The sequence below is a fragment of the Alosa pseudoharengus genome, unplaced genomic scaffold (genome assembly GCF_046254945.1).
Source record: "Alosa pseudoharengus isolate Yale_2024_CS ecotype anadromous, Long Island Sound unplaced genomic scaffold, YU_APseudo_1.1 YU_APseudo_1.1_scf_5, whole genome shotgun sequence".
NCBI classification, from domain to species: Eukaryota; Metazoa; Chordata; class Actinopteri; order Clupeiformes; family Clupeidae; genus Alosa; species Alosa pseudoharengus.
The window spans coordinates 35,287,328-35,307,327 of NW_027468837.1; the positions used below are offsets into that span (position 1 = coordinate 35,287,328).

Sequence of the window (20,000 nt, forward strand, 5' to 3'; positions counted from 1 at the left end):
GAGAGGTAACATAGGCTGTGATTAGGTGGAGTTGCACAATGTATTCCCACGGTGGAAACAATGCGCCACCTCGCAGACACTTCCCAGTGTGGCACAGGGCCAGCAGGGCCTCAGGCAGCAGCTCTAACCTGGAGATTAGTGCAGCCTGGATAAAGGCACACCACTGCCGCTCCCACCTGTGTGAACAGAGGCTTCATTCTCATCTGTGTTTACTATAGAGACACACACACACACACATACACACACACACACACACACACTTAAAAAAATGCCCGCACTTTCTCTTTCTCCATTTGTCTCCTACAGTACCTGCTCTAGTTTCTCCTTTGTTTGTGTGTGTCGTGCTGTTATTTCATGCCGTACAGTCTCTCAGCCCTGAGTTTGCTCTGAGCTGCCAGCGTGACTTATGCTGCAGTTCGCCTGTCACCCACACGAGAGCACTGTGGTTTATGGCCTGGGCTCTGTAAAGCAGTCAGTAAATCTCCGGCACCTCAAAACAGCATTACATGGCAGATCTCTCACTCGGTGGAGGGCTTATAAAGGGTGGTGCATGGAGCTGTCAGTAGTAAATCTTCAGCAGAAGATCTGTGGAGAAGAAGGATGATATAATATCACAGGCATGAATGCCTGCTTCATCCGCCCGACAGTATTACCTGTTGGGTCAGAACCTCACGTTGAACTTACGATGCCTGTATATTATACATGCTGTGCTCATTTTGTTTAACACTTCCTTGTCTGATTCATTCTCATATCACACACATTTCTAATGTTGTGACCAGTCAGTTTCAAGAGTAGAATTATGTGGTGACTAACATCAACCAGACAGCATCAGATATCTTAGAGTCTATTAGTGTGGAAAGTATGTCATACAAACTTTTATTTGAACTTTATTAAAAAGAAATGTCCAGTTTTACTATTCCATTTGAAGCAACCTCAAGATGAGCCTGCCTGTCTCTCTTATGTCATCTTTCCAGGGCAATGCAGGCCCAGCTGCGTTCTGGCTGTTGGGTTTCTTGCTGACACACCCTGAGGCAATGCGCGCTGTGAGAGCAGAGATCAGAAGCCTTCAGGAACAGCGCCACCCACTGGTCAGCCTGCAAAAGAACACTCCGGTTTTGGGTGAGAATGACATTAAACATACTGTGCATTTCTCTGCTGTTGGTTCAGCCATGCGAATGTGCATGTGCATTTAGATATTGCTGTAGTTCTACTCATATTACTTATATATCTTTTACGTTATTACACACAAACCACAATGCAGAAAGGGCAAGTTTTTCTAGGCCAAACATAGCCAGGAAATATTCATCAGACACTTGCAATATGGCATACTCCAGTTTTCTGTTCTCTATATCAAGCAATCAATCAATCAATCAGTATCCGTAAAATAAGCTCTACAATGTAAGAGGTAGTTTGTTAGCTGTAATTGGTGGGTCATGTAGATAATGTGGGAACAGGTCAGCGATTAAAATTTTTAGTGAAAGAAAGAAAGTATGTGAGCTAGAGTTCTCCTGGCTAGGTTGACCTCGCATTCTTCCCTTGCAGTTTGAAATGCTTACCATGTCTGTCTGTGTGCCTTTTAAACCTCCGGTTGCAGACAGCGTCCTCAGTGAGACTCTGCGTCTCCGCGCGGCAGCCCTCATCACCCGGGAGGTGGTGCAGGACAAGCTGCTACAGGTGAGCGGGGGCCGCGACTACCTGCTCCGCCGTGGGGACAGAGTCTGCCTCTTCCCCTTCCTCAGCCCGCAGATGGACGAAGAGATCCACAGCGAACCAGAGGTGAGACACAGACGGTTTGGGTTCATCTCGAACAGTGGGTGCGTGTGTGTGTGTGTGTGTGTGTGCGTAGCATTGGAGCATGGTGCATTCATGGTCTACTGATGTTTTTACTGAGGCTTTTATTCAATATCAAAGTATTGTGAGGGGTGTATTTTATTAGTGGTCCCTGATAGTGTTGCAGTAGTGTTAGTGATAGACTTTCGTCAAAACAGAAGTAGATTAGGAGGGATCTGAAGCTTAAGTAGCACGTACAGGTCCATATGCCAAAGGCTTGAATCTGATCCCCTGTCATTCCTCAACCCCACTTTCAATCTCCCTTGCCCTCTCATTTCCTCTTGCTCTTTACTGTCCTATCAAACTACAGGGAAAAAAGCCCCACAAATAAACTAAATAAAACCGTTTAGAGTTTCATTCATCTTTAATTTCATTCACTCAGACTCAACAACCCCCGAAGACCCATGATCTATGGGGCTCAGCCATTGTATTCCGTGTAGTGCCTTGAGACAATGTTGAATTGCTGTAAATGGCACTGGTTAAAAATATGAAATTGAATGAAATTGACTGACATTCTTTTTATTGTATTTTCCGTCTTTTGACAGGGTTACAGGGTTGTTCCTTGTTTAACTTTGAATAATGACAAATGTACTGATTGTTGATACAGAATTTAGTAGATAGACGTTGACCCAATTAAAATGACTGTGTCGTGCTGTTTTGTTTTTGTTTTTTTGGCAGAAATTTAAGTACGACCGCTTCCTCAATGAAGATGGGACAGAGAGAAAAGACTTCTTCAAAAGAGGGATGAGGATGAAATACTACAACATGCCCTGGGGGGCTGACGGACACATGTGTGTGGGCAGACACTTCGCTGTCAGTGGCATAAAGCAGTGAGTACAGCCTGATTGTGATAGATAGATAGATAGATAGATAGATATATAGATAGATAGATAGATACTTTATTGATCCCCAGGGGAAATTCAAGTGTTATGATGGTGAGGTGATGAACGCATGAGAAAGGACGTTATTTCTACTGCGCTGTATTGATCTCCAAACACAGTTTTATAAACAGTATGTTCCTGTAGAAAGGGAAGTGTTGCATCTGACCATTATTCTTTAGGGAGCTATTATTTCAGGGAATCTATTACTGAATCCTTAATTGCTATACTTTTGATTAGCTTGTGGTTGTCTTTTTTAAATGCTTGTACTAGGAATTAATTTAAATCAACATCTAAACATCTTGGTGTCACTTGTGGTGTTAAAATCCACATTAAATAATAAAAACTCAAAAGAAGTCCGCACACCATGGATGTATACTGCAGATGATGGCTTTAATGCACTCCGGAGCATTGGTGAAGCAAACAAGTGAAAGCAAAGTAAGCAAAGTGAGCAGTGAGTAGTGAGCAAAGTGAGCTAACATCCTCTGGCTGTTGTCCAGCCTTTATACCCCTTCAAGTCATCCCAGACAAAACCCACTTTGTTTACAGATAACTGACCAAGTAACGTATGGTACTTCACCTTTGCCCTCTCATCCTGTTATTCCTACATTCTTTAGGTTGTGCCATTCTTTAGGTTTTGCTTACATTTCCTGGCACCAAACCTTATTTATGACCTTTTCTGCTAGGCCTGCTCTTCCCTTAAACCAGTCTTCCTTTCCCACACTGAACATACTACAGAATTCAGTTTCACAAAACAATGATATTACACAGAATAAAGATACTACATAAAATATATATAAACTAAAGGATATATTTCAATAAAGGCCACGACATTCCCCCCTTTGAGCATGAAGTGCTCACTTATGCAGCAAGATCAAACATTTATCACTATTTTAACACATCCCCTACTATCAAGAGAATACAGCTGCTAAGCTGAGTCACACTACAACCAGTCAGCTAAGCAAACCAGTTACCACAGCAGCAACTATAAGATTAAGCAATTGTCCCCAATACCACTGATAAACATAAAACTCTTATATTAGTACTGTTATTACACCCTTGAACCAACCCTCACTTAAATCAAATCCAATAGTGTAGTGTTATTATCAAATAGAATGGCAAGTTTCAAATCCTCTCGGTGGAAGCGAAAACCCTTAAGGGAAAACCTCTTTTTTCCATTGTTTTTAGAGGAAAAAAAACCTTCATAAGGGAAACTCTTCTACTGTCCTGTTATTACAGCAACACTTGTTTACAACAAGCAAGAGGAGAAACTTTCCTTCAACTACACATATGCTTTTCCATCCCCATAAAGTCATCAAATGAGCAAACAGATCACATAAGAATTCCTGATGGGTGTTTTTAGATAGGGCTAGCCCTATAATATTCTAAGCTTCTACATGAAGATAGGTTACATGCTATAATGACCCTCTTCTGTGAAAACAAAGTAACACTAAACTATTAATAATACATTCTCATTACACACAGTTTTTAGTCCATTGTTCCTCGGAGATGGCAGAGTGTAAATGCAATCGCAGATGTATTAGCAAACGTTGGATGCTGCGCTTCAAGTGTGAAGTATGTTACGAATGTTGCAATTCACAAAAACAAAAGCCATTGTCTTAGTTCCGTACTCCATCTCATATGCTCTGAGAACATTGGTGGCTTGGCTGTTGGACGGAGTGGAGTCCACACCCAATCCCACTTCATCAATGAAAGAGCTGGTTTTGCTTCCAACCAGCATACTGTATCCTAATGTTCCTCCTTTCTCCACTCCTCTATGAGGAGCATCAGTTCTGGCATCACTGGCATCACTGTCATGTTTCCATTTCCTTGTCATCTGTCCTGGCACTAGTATCTCCTTCCACAAGGGTTGCCATTGGCTTCATTCATCAACAGCAGTGGCATTTATGATCCATTTCTCCCAGCCACTGTTTTAAGCACTATGGATCTCAAACAAGGAAGAAACAAAGAGAAAACAAGCACAAATACAAGCAAACCTATTCCTACAACTATTCCTATTTGTGCTAGCCATATTTCTAATCCTCCTAATGCCCCCTTAAACTATCTTTCTATCATTATTAGTTTTGCCATAGCTATGTTATGGGAATAACAATACTGCAATATACTCCTATGTTGACACACACTCCACTTTCTTTGGCTAATATCTGATCCAACATCATCCAGTGGTGCATAACTACCCAGAAGGTTGCAGCCACCTGTTCTCTTAGTGCTCCAAGCACATAACAGACTTCTTTCATATTGGAAGATTCGTCAATATTCCAGATTCCTGGTGGTTGATAAGATTTCAGTCAATAATTTCTATGTTACCTGAGTCTTCTTTGTCAGCCTCACTTGTGAAAAAACAATTGAATAGCTCATTTCCTGGTGGTTTGGTGGTATGTCATGGACTGGGATCTCTGCAGTTTTCTGTCCATTCCCTGTTTGTTATCAGGGCAGATGTTGCTGGGACAATGTCCCCCCTTCCTCACTGGATTCCTTGCCTGGAAGTCTACAATCAACAGGGGAACAGGAGCATACATGCCAAAAACATTATACCTACCACTGCCATGATCATTTCTATCCCCAGGCAGTATACTGTAGGTTATTGACTCTTTTCCTGTAGGTCCTTTCGAAAGTCCTTTTTCCTGCTTATAAATTGTTCTGTGAATTAATGACAATTATTCCATATCATTTCTAATTTGTCCTCGGAGCTGATCCAAAGGTGGGCCTCTGATGGACCTCTCAGCTTTTATCTTTAATGCAAAAAGTGATTACTCTGGTTTTGTTATGACCTTATTTGTATCGAAGCAATGCGTAAGGCATCAAACCAGTTTAAATCTGTTGAGGCATATATTTTAGCAATTCTCCCTTTTAAAGTGTCATTTGCCCTTATTATCTGAAAACCCCTACAAACCTCTACCAAAGTTTCTTATTTTTATCATATCAATGTAATCAATAACTAAGTGTTTTTATGATCCTTCTGGGACCTATATGTGTCTTAATGGTTTAGACAACACTATCACTTTTCCTGATATTATGACTATACACATGACATTTTTTTAGACTATCATCAATAACTTCCTGTAACTATGAAAATCAAAAAATCCTTCAATAAAAATATTCCTCTTTACTACTCCCCCCTTGCGCATAGATCCAAAATATGCGCAAAGGAAAGCACCATATCAAGTATCTGTTGGGAAAGTATCTGGTTAGTATCATATAAATGCCACTAACCATTAGAGTTACAGTTATGGGATTCAGCAGACTCTTTTTTCCAAAGGGACATTCAAATAAAACATTAATCAAATAATGACAGTGAAAGTTACAGTTATTAAAATCTGTAACCCAAGGTAACAAATGTAACAAATCATACAATTTAACATTATACCCGGGGTTCGCCCCCCTTTGTTACTGTGATTAACAGAATAGAGTTGGTGGACCTTCATTCCTTCCATGAAGACCAACATCTTTCCACCAGCTTTTCTATTTCTGAAATAATAAAACATTTTAATCTTCTGACAATGACTTATGATAATCCTAATTCCATCTTTTCTCTTTTTGCATAAAGACCACACATTTCCCTATTAGCATTGTTAATTTTACTTATTGTCAATTTGGAATACTACTTGAAGACTGGTTATTATGTAAGCTATATTAATTAGATGTTCTAGGACATACAGTAATCTCATAATTTCTTCAACATACCTTACTTATGTTAAATTTCTTTGCATGTCATAGATTTTTATAAGGTTTTATTCTTCAAAAACTACGCTTACCTCTTCTAACCCTATACTTTATCTAGGCTATCTAAACTATTAGTAAATCCTCCTAGGTCTATTTTCTTATTCTATCAATCCTATTTCTCTGCTTTCTTTATTTTATCTATTGCTTTCTTTATCAAATGTCATAGTATAATACGTAAGATCTTTTGGCTTCACATTAGTTACATGTAAAGCAGATATTATATCATTTTAATATTCCTACAAACTTTATTTTTCCCATTAAAGCTAAATAATTCTATTCCTTAGACTTGTTGAGTGTGAGTGACCACTAGGGAACTCCCATGATCTAGAGGTAATATTTTAATATGTAACAGTCCCTAGGACATAGCCAAATTAGTCTTACCTACTTACACCACCACCTATCCTGAAAAATTAATGGAGTGTCATTTGACATTAAAAATAGCAGTGTTATCACTTTGTCACTTAATTTGATTAAAACTTTTGCATTTACAATTAATTAAATGGTAATCACTTTTATTCAAAATAACAATCAAAATAATAAAGGTAAGAATAAGAGTAAATCATACTTTAAATTTGCTTAACAAAGTATTTACCTACTTACCCTGAGACGTCTTAACTACCTTCTCTGTACCTAGTCTGGGCATCGTTGGGTATCAGGTGGGCTTACCCATAAAATAGTCCCTCAGCATGGTGTCCTCATCAACTCCCTTTGATAGTACTGGTATAAACCTTCTCTTGTAGAATTCACTAGGCCTCCTTAAAACTATGCTATTTCACAAGGGAAGAGGAAGGCATGCTCGTTGGGTTCATCCTTCAGTGCCTGGGTGTCTCCTCCCTCTCCCTGTCCTGTTTCTTTTGTCCACTTCTTTGACAGTCAAAACAAACTGATGATTGTCTTGCTTCAGATGTCCATTCTCACATGATGCCTCCTCTGTAATTGCCTCTCACTCTGCCTTAGTTATTCCCATCTTGTCTGAATCTCCACCCCCACTGACATGGAGATTGTGGCTGCCATGGGCTTGACTGTGCCCACTATAATAGGTATCCATAGGCCAGTAGATTGACAGGTTTTGGAACACCTGTGATGGTTGCTCCTACTGCCATAGTGTTGAGGATGGTGCTGCTACTGGTTTCCCCAGACTTGAAGCCTTAGGCCACCCTACTGTAGGTGCCTGTATTGTCTTTTTGATGCTGCAAGCGCTTCCATTGCACTTCCAAGTTCCCTCTTTGCTCTCCAGCTTGCCACTGTTGCCTTAACAAAGGCCTCAGAGTCCTTATCTCTTTTCAGTTTGTCCATGCTCAGCACTGTTGTGCTGAACTTGCTCCGAACTCAGTCAGGACAGGGAGTACTTGGATTAACCCCTGCACATCAGCATGTCCTCACACGGCTGGTAATGAGCCTTTCCCCCCTTAGATATAAGAGGCAGCATTACATTTACTGTTTAGCTGGAGGGGATGAGGAACTCACGCTGCAGGCAGATTGTAGTATTTACTAGATTACTCTCTATCTATCATCTACTTTACCTTGCCCTTTTGTAATTTACCATTAACTGTACATTTTATCCCTTATATCTTCCTATAACATCTGCATCTATTATTATTCCTACATTTATGGTCACTCACTCCCAAGTCATCTCCTTACTTCTGCCTCTTAGGTCCTATTGTATTAATCTATCAAGATGTCAAGATGTTTTTGAGCATTTTAAATACCTCTTTTTCCTACTATTTCCACTATGACTGACCTATTCTTCTTATAGCTCTACTATTGTCCATTTTTATGTAATCCCTGATCTTTGTAACAGTGCTAAATCCATTAATTCTTGTACAGGCCATAAATCTGTATATTTCCTCATTCTCTCAACCACTTTTCTGCAACACTTTTTCATTGTACTGTTTATTAACTGATCCCTTTTGGTCTCTTTAACTATCAGAATGGGGGAGTCCACTTTACACTAAGTCATTTTATTTTAGCCTGGGGTTTCTGTAACACTACTTATTAACTTATAGGTGACTATCAAATTTCCATACTTACTTGGTTGACCATGGCATTCCCTTTACCCTTAGTCAGCTTACCCAGTTTCTCTAAACATTACTAGTAATTATCTTATATAATTCTATACCTTTGAGGCTCTTACTGTCCATATGCTGCATTCCACAGTGAATGGTCTAATATATTATTCCATTCCTCACTACCAAAACATACTTCCAGTTAATTTATCAATTAAGCCATTGAAGTATAATTCCCCAGTTGTCTCCATGTATTTTTATATCCTTTAGCACTGTAACTTTATCAAAAGTGTAATATTAACATTTACTAAATGCATTTTATGAAATTAACTTTATCATACCTTATCATACCTCCTCTCAACATTCAACATTCATTCTTGAATTTCCCCTTGGCGATCAATAAAGCATCCATCTATCTATCCTCTAGCTATAGGTAAATAAGTAAACCTTTCCTTCAGTATAAATATAATATACTACATATACAGTCTCTAAGTATAAATCTAAGTATAAGTGTAGGCTAGATATACTTAAAACCCTTTATGTATACCAAGTACAAATCAATTTCCCATTTCTATGATTTTTACACAAAAAGTTTAAGCTATGCATATTCTTAGTTAAAAATAAATATACCCACAGTACATTTCACAACTAATTTTCCTAAGGGAGTCACTACTCAGTTCCCTCTGTACTGAGCCCCCTTGAAACCCCCAACAGCAAATTAACTAACACCCCATATAACCCTATAACCACTTAATTATAACAGTATTATCTAAATTATAGTATAGCTATGCAAATAATAAATTATACTCTAGGGCCAAGCAGCTTAGCACCAGTTTCCATCAACCCCCAGTGCTAACAACAATTTCTGCCTTATACCATATGATTCTTCAAACCATTTGACAGGTAGAAACTAAATATCCCCAGAGATCTTCTGTAAACATCAATGTCCCCATCATCTAGATTGTTAAATATAAAGTAGTAATCCAAAACGTTTTAAGTCAGTCAGAGTCAGTCTTTTTCAGTGTCACCTTATTTCAAATATTAACCATTTTTTGATTATTATCATATGTCAGTTAATCTTGGCTTATGCAACCCGTGATGTGAACAATACAAAACCCCTTTTCCAACTTTTAACAAAAAAAGGACTATGTGGGAAGGCTATAACCATAGCCTATAGCCATAAACCTTTTCCACATAGCAGGACAGCTCTATAACCAAATGACCTTGCCCAAACCACCTCTTCAGAGCTAAACAGTCACCTGTACCTTAAACTGGAAATGTACATGGAAACAATACCTGATCTTATTGTATATTAACACCCATAACACCACAAGGTAGGATGTTACTCATAACACACATACCACAATACACCAAACATATAACTGTAATATGAGTTATTGATAAACCTTACTGAGTTCCTATATATGTCTAGAACATTATCCAAAGGAATCTTAAATTCAATTATTTTCCCCCAATAACACTGTGGTGCTCCATGAACACAAAATCTTTCTAAAATCTATCTAAAGTCTTCTGATGTATGGGTAGCATACCTAAGCTTCAACAATGTTACCATGAACCAAATTAACTTCAATACTGCTATCCAGTGTAGTAATGCCAGTTGCTGACCCAGCTTTAGCCTAATAATGCCAACAGCTATCTGAGCCTAATAATACTATGCTAACCTAGCCTAGTCATGCTAATAGCTAAGCTATTTAATTAGACCTATTGTTAATACTACTATCATGATTATCATATCCTTAACAATGCTAATTTAACAGTTGAACCTACCACCTACTGATAAGCTAATATATATCATTAGTCTACCACTAATATAGCCTATCAATTGCCAACATATTACTTCTTCTTATACATAATATATCTTAGTCTTTTAATCAACACTGGACACAACAACACTTTTCCAACACCTGGAACCACCATCAGCGTTCACCCCAAATCCTGGATCTTAAAACTCCATATTTAACCATGCTAGGCCTACTTATCTACAGCATAGCACAGATGTGATTTTTCCCACAAACTCTCTTTAACTTGTTACAATAATCTTATTATAAACAATGCTAACATGAAATGACCTTTTAAACAAAACAGAAACCTAAAGAGACTAGCTTAACCAGCCAATACACTATACATTATTTGACTACTACATTAGTGAATTATTTATGCACATAAGCTATATGACTAAAGTATGTAAACACTAATATAATTTGCCTTTATCCAGTATCATGAAAATCTTTTAACATAGAACTGTAGAGTCTTTTAAAGAAAATCAAAAACTAGCAGAACTGTATCTGTATCTCTCATTATTGCAAATTCAATTTTTAAAAGGTCAAAGTGACTATGATAGCCCCAGTGTCAAGCAATGAAGCTATTCCTCTTTTGCCTTGACCATCTATTATGGCAATATTATATTCTCAGCAAGCAGCACTCCACTTCTGCGGACAACTGCCCACTGTAATTCAGAACCATTCTGTTCTGGCGTTACCAACCTTTCAAAACCATTTTCCCACTACCACATTCTCATTATCAACCATTTCTAATATTTTGATCATGGAAGACCAAAACATTCAACCCAACACTTTGCAGTATTAAACATTCCCCAAACATCTTTCAAAGTGAAATATTTTCCAATATTTCCCAGTTCAACATTCTTTAACCATCTCAGACCTACATCCTTTGTCCCCAGCAGACCTTTGCTCTGTTTACACAAGCCCCCACCTTTTCCTATTTCAACCAGCAGCTCCTCTGCCTGGTATCACACACACACACACACAGCCTCTTCTCCATAATCACAAGTTATACAAATATATGACGTCTTTTACCAATGCTCTGCCATGGACTTCTAATTCTACCAGCAACATACTAACCATCTATTATACTTCCATTCAACACTTCTTTGTATTCTCTTTTAGCTTTACATCCACAACTTTTACACAACATGTCCACTCACTCTTGGAGTGTTTCAACTTCAACTTATTCAGACCTGATATCAGATATCAGCTGTACTCAACTTGTTAGTATATTATTTCCTCCACATGCAGGAAATGAGGTCTTCACATGCAGACCTGGTCTTCACATGCAGACCTTTCAGTTTTTCACATGCAAAACTGTTACTTTTATCTCTCTCATTCCTTCTCATGCAGGAATTGAGTCAGTTCTCCTCATGCAGAACTTTAAGTTTTCCTCATGCAAAACTTCTTTGATATGGCTATAGTATTCCTCCACATGCAGGAATTTGCCTAGTTCTCCACATGCAGAACTTTTGTTTACATTAGTGTACACACAAATGCTTACCATAATCTGCAGTATTAATCCCTTGGTCTTTGTTTTAGCAAGATTCTTTGACTGGAGGACGTTTTAGACAAGTATTCATAACTCAGTGTACAGCCTGATCAGAGGAGACTAGCTGCTATTAAGCAAAGTTGCTCACCTTATTTTAAGTTGCGCATCAGCTTCTCCCCTGACCAAACCCCGGACTCTGAGATGATACTTAAATATTGTCCTTTCCAACTCCTGGCTGGTTCTCGCCAATTATGTGGTGTTAAAATCCACATTAAATAATAAAAACTCAAAAGAAGTCCGCACACCATGGATGTATACTGCAGATGATGGCTTTAATGCACTCCGGAGCATTGGTGAAGCAAACAAGTGAAAGCAAAGTAAGCAAAGTGAGCAGTGAGTAGTGAGCAAAGTGAGCTAACATCCTCTGGCTGTTGTCCAGCCTTTATACCCCTTCAAGTCATCCCAGACAAAACCCACTTTGTTTACAGATAACTGACCAAGTAACGTATGGTACTTCACCTTTGCCCTCTCATCCTGTTATTCCTACATTCTTTAGGTTGTGCCATTCTTTAGGTTTTGCTTACATTTCCTGGCACCAAACCTTATTTATGACCTTTTCTGCTAGGCCTGCTCTTCCCTTAAACCAGTCTTCCTTTCCCACACTGAACATACTACAGAATTCAGTTTCACAAAACAATGATATTACACAGAATAAAGATACTACATAAAATATATATAAACTAAAGGATATATTTCAATAAAGGCCACGACACACTCCCTTGAGAAAAAGCGTCCTCAGCCTTTTGATAGCTCTTTGCCCCTCTTACCCAAATAAACCTGAAATACTCTACGCACTCATCGTTCTGTTTGTCCAACAGGTTTGTGATTATGGTTCTCACATCCCTGGACCTGGAGCTGTGTGACCAGCAGGCCGCTATGCCCTCCGTGGATCCCAGTCGCTATGGCTTTGGAATGCTTCAGCCAATCAGTGACCTGGAGATCAGATATCGACTGAAGCCAACCAGAAGCTACCTGGACACTCACCAGTGAAGACAAGACTATATTTGTGTTATTTATTTATTTATTTTACAATTAGCTTATTTATATATATTTATAAACCACATGTAAATAAACAATACATGATACTTGTGAAGTGAAGAATACAACAATAAACCTAATTTGAAGAATGCTCTCTAGTATGTCACTAAGCACATCTGTTCGTACAAAATAAAACAGAAATAAGCCCATCATGTTCTGCCTGGAGCACTGTTAATTCTCAAAACTGTAAGCCTACGCCAGTTGCCTTACTAAACATATTTATATATGATGAAAGAGTGTAGCACATTATCATGAAATACAATATTTGGGTAGTGGCCCTGTCTGAACATCGTGTCGCGAACGTGTGTTAGGTGGTGGGTGTAGGCTATACCCCTCCGCTGGCGCCATTTTTGTGACAGGCACAGACGTGGCGAGCCGAAGAAGCAGTTCCATCAATACCTCCTCGGTAAGAGTTAAAACGGTGTGTTTATTGCCGTTAGGTGGTGAGGGCACGTGGAGGGGTGGCTTCGGGAATCGGCCATCTACAAGGATGCTGTCGACGCCGCTACAGCGCAGCAGAGCAGACAAATCAGGTTCGCGAGAGCTCGTAGATGCTCGAATAACTTGTTGATCGTACTCATAAAAGCAAACCTTGGATACGTTGGGTTCAGCAGACGACGGTTACGACCGCAGCAGTTTGAACATGTCAGGACTAAAGGAGAATCTGCCCTGGAGTCTGCGTCTTAATGGAATAGTAAATCACTGACGTCTCTTGATTTTAATAATTTTCATGTTTACAATCTCTCAACAATAAGGTATCTTTTCCAGACAATGCATCTTGAACATAATTTATTTATGCGACTGATATTAGTTATTATCGAACATATGTCCTATTTCCGTACGACTTAGCCTATATTTTCAAGGCATGTTCTCTTTGACAATGTGCATGCTGTAGAAAACATAAATATACCGTAAATCGATACACCTAAAATATCAACTAAGCTTTTGTTGTCGGTGAGATCAGGGACTTATGAATGCAGTCTCAATGTATCATGGAACTACATCATCCATGATGCTTCGATCTTGTGTTAATAACTCCTTACATCTTTGACTATCAGCAGATTAAACCAATAATCCTTTAATATACTTACAGAATAGGTCTGTCATGATTACCGATTCGTTGCTGCGAGTAAGGCGTGTATAGGGCAATTAATCAAGAACATTTTGGCATTAAGCAATGCCCTCGTCATGTTTAACAATATAGCAATTTAAAGCCAAGTGCACAAATTCGACAATCAAAAATAACATGTGCCTTGATGAAGATTGGTGGCATAGGCTATCAACAAGATCTGATTGGCAGTTGGTCTGAATAATTTCTTCTCGGAAAGAGCCAGAATAAGGCTCTGTTTTGGTGGTGCAATGCAAGGCTGGCTTGAAACATGAGCGGTCTGGTTAACTCTTTGCTCTCGGTTAAGACATTAAGTGTTAATTTTCGTGGTGTATTTTATATAATGTACAGGCCTACAATGGAACCCGCAGCCTAATGGGAAAGCTATTGATATAAACTAAAGCTATCATCAGACAGACAGGCAGAGAGTCATATATCATTAAGGAAGAGGGGCTAGTTTCAGCACTGCCTTTTAGTGGACAGCTCCCAGCTGCATTCAATCATGCTATCAGTGTACATTACTTTTCGTGTTAAATCGCATGAAAAGATGTAGCCTAGTTGATAAATGTATAACCTACAGCAACATTATTCGGAAATGGTTAGCTTGATTGACGTAAGGTGACAGGTTCAGACCTGTGAGCAGTGATATAAGTCTCTCTCTCCTCTTTTGACAGGGGCAAGGATGGGGGCTACAAGAGAGCGTGTAGGCTACGTGTTAATTCTTGGGCCGTGTTGTGTGTTCTGAGCTAATCTGAACCTTCAGAACCAGCACAAAAGAGATGGAAAATACATCAGCAGGAATGAACAAGCCAAGCTCTCGGTCGACAGCGTCTCTTCCCCCGGAACCGGGGGATATTGTCCAGAGTATGGCTTGCTACCGCCGGGTGAAGCTCAACGTCGGAGGTCTTCCGCATGAGGTCTTGTGGAGAACCCTTGACCGGCTGCCGCGAACGCGGCTGGGCAAACTGCGGGACTGCAAAACACATGACTCGCTAATGGAGGTATGCGACGACTACAACCTGGACGAAAACGAATACTTCTTCGACCGGCACCCTGGTGCGTTCACGTCAATCCTGAATTTCTATCGCACCGGCAAGCTGCACATGATGGAGGAGATGTGCGCGCTGTCCTTCAGCCAGGAGTTGGACTACTGGGGCGTCGATGAGATTTACTTGGAGTCCTGCTGCCAAGCACGCTACCATCAGAAGAAAGAACAGATGAATGAGGAACTGAAGCGCGAGGCCGACACATTGAAAGACCGAGAGGGCGAGGAGTTTGACAACACGTGCTGCGCCGAAAAGCGCAAGAAACTTTGGGATCTTCTCGAGAAGCCAGGTTCTTCAGTAGCAGCCAAAGTAAGTCTGAAAGTTCATATTTGATTTTATATTTGATTGTATTTATAATTATGCTTTAAGTGTCAACTACCTCATTGTGCCCTTCGAAGGCAGTGCTTTCTCTGGGAGTATATAGCAACTTTACACTGGGATATGAGGCTGTGGCCTGTGGGGTCATTGTTTTCTAATCTACAGCCCTTAGTGAATGGGCTATTTAATTAATGAAACAGTTTGTGGGATGACTTCTCCCACAAGTATAATCACAGTCTTCTATCAGGAGGACTGTTAAATTTGAAAAAAGAGGAAAGGTTTAACATTTTATAAGCTGCAAGTGAAAGCTGCAAGTGAACATTCTGTTGTCATGATGATAATTTTCCTGTTTTTCCTGTAATTTTCCTGATAAAATGTTCCTGTTTCCTGGTTGGGGTATCATAAATGGATTTTCAGTTTGAAATTTGAAAGTACAGAAGTGCACCCGCTTGGCCTGCATTTCTTTGCAAGCATTCACTTTCATGCTTGCATATCTAAAAGATGACACGACAATTAGTTTGCTAGTGGTTTTCCATTTGAAACTCAAAAAAGGTGATTGAAAGTGATTCATATAAAATAATAACAATAATAATAATAATAATAATAATAAGCTTTATTTGTATAGCACCTTTCATACACAGAATGCAGCTCAAAGTGCTTTACATTTAGAGCATGTAACACAATAATAGTCAGTCAGTCATTATCAATCACTTTCAGTTTTCTTCATTGCTGTGGCCGTTTATGATCCAATCAGCAACATATCAGAAAATATAGGTTTCTAAGAACAAGTGGTCAGTGAAATGTTGTGATTTGTATTCTTGTCACGTCCATTGACTTAACCATTATGAATCCGACTGTCTGTGTCACCTGGAGGTCTTTTCGTATGGCTGTCTGGCTTTACACTATTACATTCATAAAGGATGCTGTGCATGTTTTTTCTCCACTCTTAATGACACCTAAATAATGTTTGGGTTTTGCCCAAATAAAAGGAAATGCTTGACTAACAAAGCAACATTGTTGCCCTTTTGTCACTATGAAATTATCGTAAAAATGTTCTGACACCAAACAATTGCTCTTGCTCTTGTGTGTCACTGGCCACATTTATCATGGCTGTTACCTTGAAGTTCCTGCACATTGCTGATTTCATTACAATCTGGCCGTTTGTCCTCAAATAATCATAAATATTACATCACAGCTAACTTTGTGACTCTCAGACATTTACTGAGAGAGACAGAGAAAGAGAGAAAGTGCAGCCTCTACACTTCCAGAGCGATATATCAACTCTCAATTAGCTTAAAAGGATAGAGAAGACATATCATCCAACCCAGTGGCCCCTAAATACATTAATGCGGCCATTGGATTGATCAAAGCGGTGGACTGAAGCCATCCCTGGGTATTCGCACATCCTTCCAAACTCATCCGCAGCAGGGAATTAGCATTTCTCTCCATGGCTTTGTCGGTCAGCAGCATGCTTTGCCTCCATTGCCCAGGGCCTGGGAAGTCCAGGCCAGAGCAACTTAAGCGTGTTTGTGTACAAGACACAGTAGTGCACTCTCAGGACAGGAACAGGAAGCTGCCAGCCAGACACTTTTAGGATTCTTTCCACCACCGTTGAGCATCTTCATCTAACAGTGCTTTATCTATAACATGGATCAGATCTATGTTTGTTTAAATCAAATATAAGTGGAACACTCCTGGCTTCTACCCATCATAGTTGTTCAAAATATTTTCTTGGGTTACTCTGTGGGTCACACTTCTGATTTTTACTCATGTGAGACTCACAATTACATATGTAAACTTGTGTAAACAGAGAACTTCAAGGAACCAGGTGTGTGTGTGTGTGTGTGTGTGTGTGTGTGTGTGTGTGTGTGTGTGTGTGTGTGTGTGTGTGTGTGTGGCGGGGGGTGGGGGTGGGGTGATGAAAAGGGGGAGCTGATCAGAGAAGAACTGTTACCTGGCAACAGGGAGACTAGTGTTTCCTTTAAAAGGAGTGTCAACAGACCATCAACCTCAGAGACTTTAAAAGGACCGTGTGTGTGTGTGTGTGTGTGTGTGTGTGTGTGTGTCTGTGTGTGTCTGTGTGTGTGTGTGTGTGTGTGTGTGTGTGTGTGCGCGCGCGCATGTGTGTGTGTGTGTGCATATTCATAGGAACAGTATACAGTATATTCCTGAAAAGCAGTGGGCTTTTTGCTCATTTGTGCATTTAACAATTGCCAAGATCTTGAAGTGGTTTTGATGAAGGCAAACTACCACTGTCACCATTGTTTTTTTTTTCCTTGAACCTCTTTTTTTAGAGAACTTCTGGATCACTTGCTCTGTCTCAATGTAATCCATGTCTGCTGTGTCTGTCATATTCACTCTCGGCACTCTCTCTATTCTCTCTCTCTCTCTCTCTCTCTCTCTCTCTCTCCCTCTTTCCCACTATACTCTACTGCTAAATGTCAGGGAAATGTCGCATTAATTATCCTCCAATGAGACAGGCATCCCGGCCGCAGCTCCTACTTTCTCTTGCTGTAGCTTGTCCTGCCTCCTGCCCGCAAATCACATTTCTCTGGGTGGCCTTACCTCGCAATCAGATTACGCCTGACCACCACCAGTCCAGCGCGGGCCGCAAATGACCATGTGCTCCACACTCCCCGCTCTCATTCAAGGCTAATTCGCCAGCATGAAATGTTCCCAGCTTGACTGTTCATAAGGCAGTGCCATTGCTGTTTATGTGATGATGGGGAAATGTTGCCGAGACAGGCCTTTGTTTTTATGTTTCTGAGGTCCAAGGCCACAGGTCCTTTGAAAGAGCCAATAGCTAAAGGTATGAGCTGTACTGTGATAAGATTTCAATGAGTGTGTGGATTGTTTTTGAATGAGATAAATTTCAAGTAAGGCATCATTATCCATTTTGGGAGACTGTTTACCTAATTTAGGAAGGGATAGACTCACCTCTACTCAATAGGTTTAGTGTTTATTGTTTATAGGAATCCCCATTATTTATGCCGTACAGCTATACTAGTCTTCCCCAGTCATGTGGAGTTTGCTCTTGTACGTATTGAATTCCTTATACAGCTCCATTAGCTCATGATAAGTAGTGTTTATTTATTTATTTTCATAATTAGTGTGTGTTGTAAAGCAAAACCTGTAGGGCCAGGGCAACTTATGCTGAGTACTTGGTCAGCAGATCTTTACTGTTTGTATTGATCTCACTGGCAATTCATTTGCTAATTAAGGAAGAGCATGTAAAAAAAGGCCCTTGTGTGCCTCCCACTTGGCAGTGCTCACTGGACAGGCATCGGATTTGAATCGACCCTGTTGTCTGAAGACGGGATGAAGTCTTGCACTATGCACAGCCCTGAATGGCTACCTGTAGACTCTAAGTAAGGTTTGGTGTCTATAGTCAGTGGATCACTTTAGCATGAGTGAGACCGGTCCAGATACAGGCTTGTGGCTTATAAATAGGTGTGTGACTTTAAACTTTCTTTCTGACATATACAGAAAGACCTTTTATACCATTCACACTTCCAGATGCCGCCAATGAGAGCCCACAGTACTCTGCATCACAACATGTAAAACAATTGCAATATACCGGTGTAATATACCACTAGTGAGGCATAAAAGTTACGTTTGACCCATTTAGAGATGGCAAATATGACACAGTAAAGTACGCTTTAAAGCACAAATTACCATATACATAAATGTAATTGAATAGAATGACGAATTGAATTGGAATTTAATTGAATAATGATGGAATATCACACCCGTTTCATCATATCAAATTGTAAACAACAGAATAAAGATTGTGGATTGATTGGTAGAGAAAAATATGTTCTGTTTAGTTGCTGCAGGGAGCTACAGTGCATGCGATCAGATGGAGGCTAAGGTTAAATGCTCAGCAAATGAGAATTCCCATATGTACCGTAAGTGGTCTGTGGATTACATAGGGAAGCCAGGCCTGTTGAGAGGTTAATTGCAAACGCAATTAGTCTGTGTGTTTCCATCAGCTCGGAGGAGACACTGCATAGTGTTTGGCTGTTCAGGAGGATCCTCAGATGGAGTTCCTCTTTAGGAGACCAGGTTAAATGGACCATAATCAACCATTTCTCTGGATTGTGATGCATGAAGACAGATAGCAATGCAGACATAAGTGTAATAGATTGCTTGTGGATATACTGCATATTTATATATACTCCTGAAGATGTGTAGGATGTTGAAAGTGAAGAGTGCACATATTTACGATGTTATGTACACTATGTGTTATTCACCTTTTCTCATTATCTCAGGAAAGCATCTTATCTTACTGTATACACATCTTTGCATGATTATTGATTTACTTTGCTGAAATCCATAATGGACTAATAATGACCAGCAGTGAGTGCTGCTGTGAGCCACTGACCTCTCAGGCCGGATGCTGCTGCTCTGTTGACAGCATCTGCGGTCTTTGAGTGTTACTGAGGCTTTCTGAAGTCTGCAGTGATGTCATTCAGTGGCTGCAGTAGTGCGGAGGGTGTGGATGGAGCTCGCTCGTCACGACATCAGAGACACAATCGGCCCTAACAAGCTTAATGGCGGACGTCTCAATCACCAGGTGCTCGTTGGACTATTTTCCTTTCTCTTTTAGTGCATCTAATTAAGTGTACTGGCAAATTGATTCGCATCATCGGGATCTTAATGGCTGCCTGAGTAC

At 39.9% G+C, this 20,000-nt stretch overlaps 2 protein-coding genes across 2 annotated transcripts in view; both read left to right on the forward strand.

Moving 5' to 3' along the window:
• ptgis (prostaglandin I2 (prostacyclin) synthase) overlaps positions 1-12,943 on the forward strand; it is an 18,669-nt gene extending 5,726 nt beyond the window's left edge. The window contains exons 7-10 of the mRNA XM_076267366.1: positions 975-1,119; positions 1,595-1,776; positions 2,509-2,660; positions 12,634-12,943. Coding sequence (XP_076123481.1) covers positions 975-1,119; positions 1,595-1,776; positions 2,509-2,660; positions 12,634-12,805 — 651 coding nt within the window. The 3' untranslated portion in view covers positions 12,806-12,943. The remainder of the gene's footprint in view (positions 1-974; positions 1,120-1,594; positions 1,777-2,508; positions 2,661-12,633) is intronic.
• A 1,797-nt stretch (positions 12,944-14,740) lies between these two features.
• kcnb1 (potassium voltage-gated channel, Shab-related subfamily, member 1) overlaps positions 14,741-20,000 on the forward strand; it is a 23,287-nt gene continuing 18,027 nt past the window's right edge. Inside the window, exon 1 of the mRNA XM_076269241.1 lies at positions 14,741-15,316. Within this exon, the coding sequence (XP_076125356.1) occupies positions 14,741-15,316 (576 nt within the window). The remainder of the gene's footprint in view (positions 15,317-20,000) is intronic.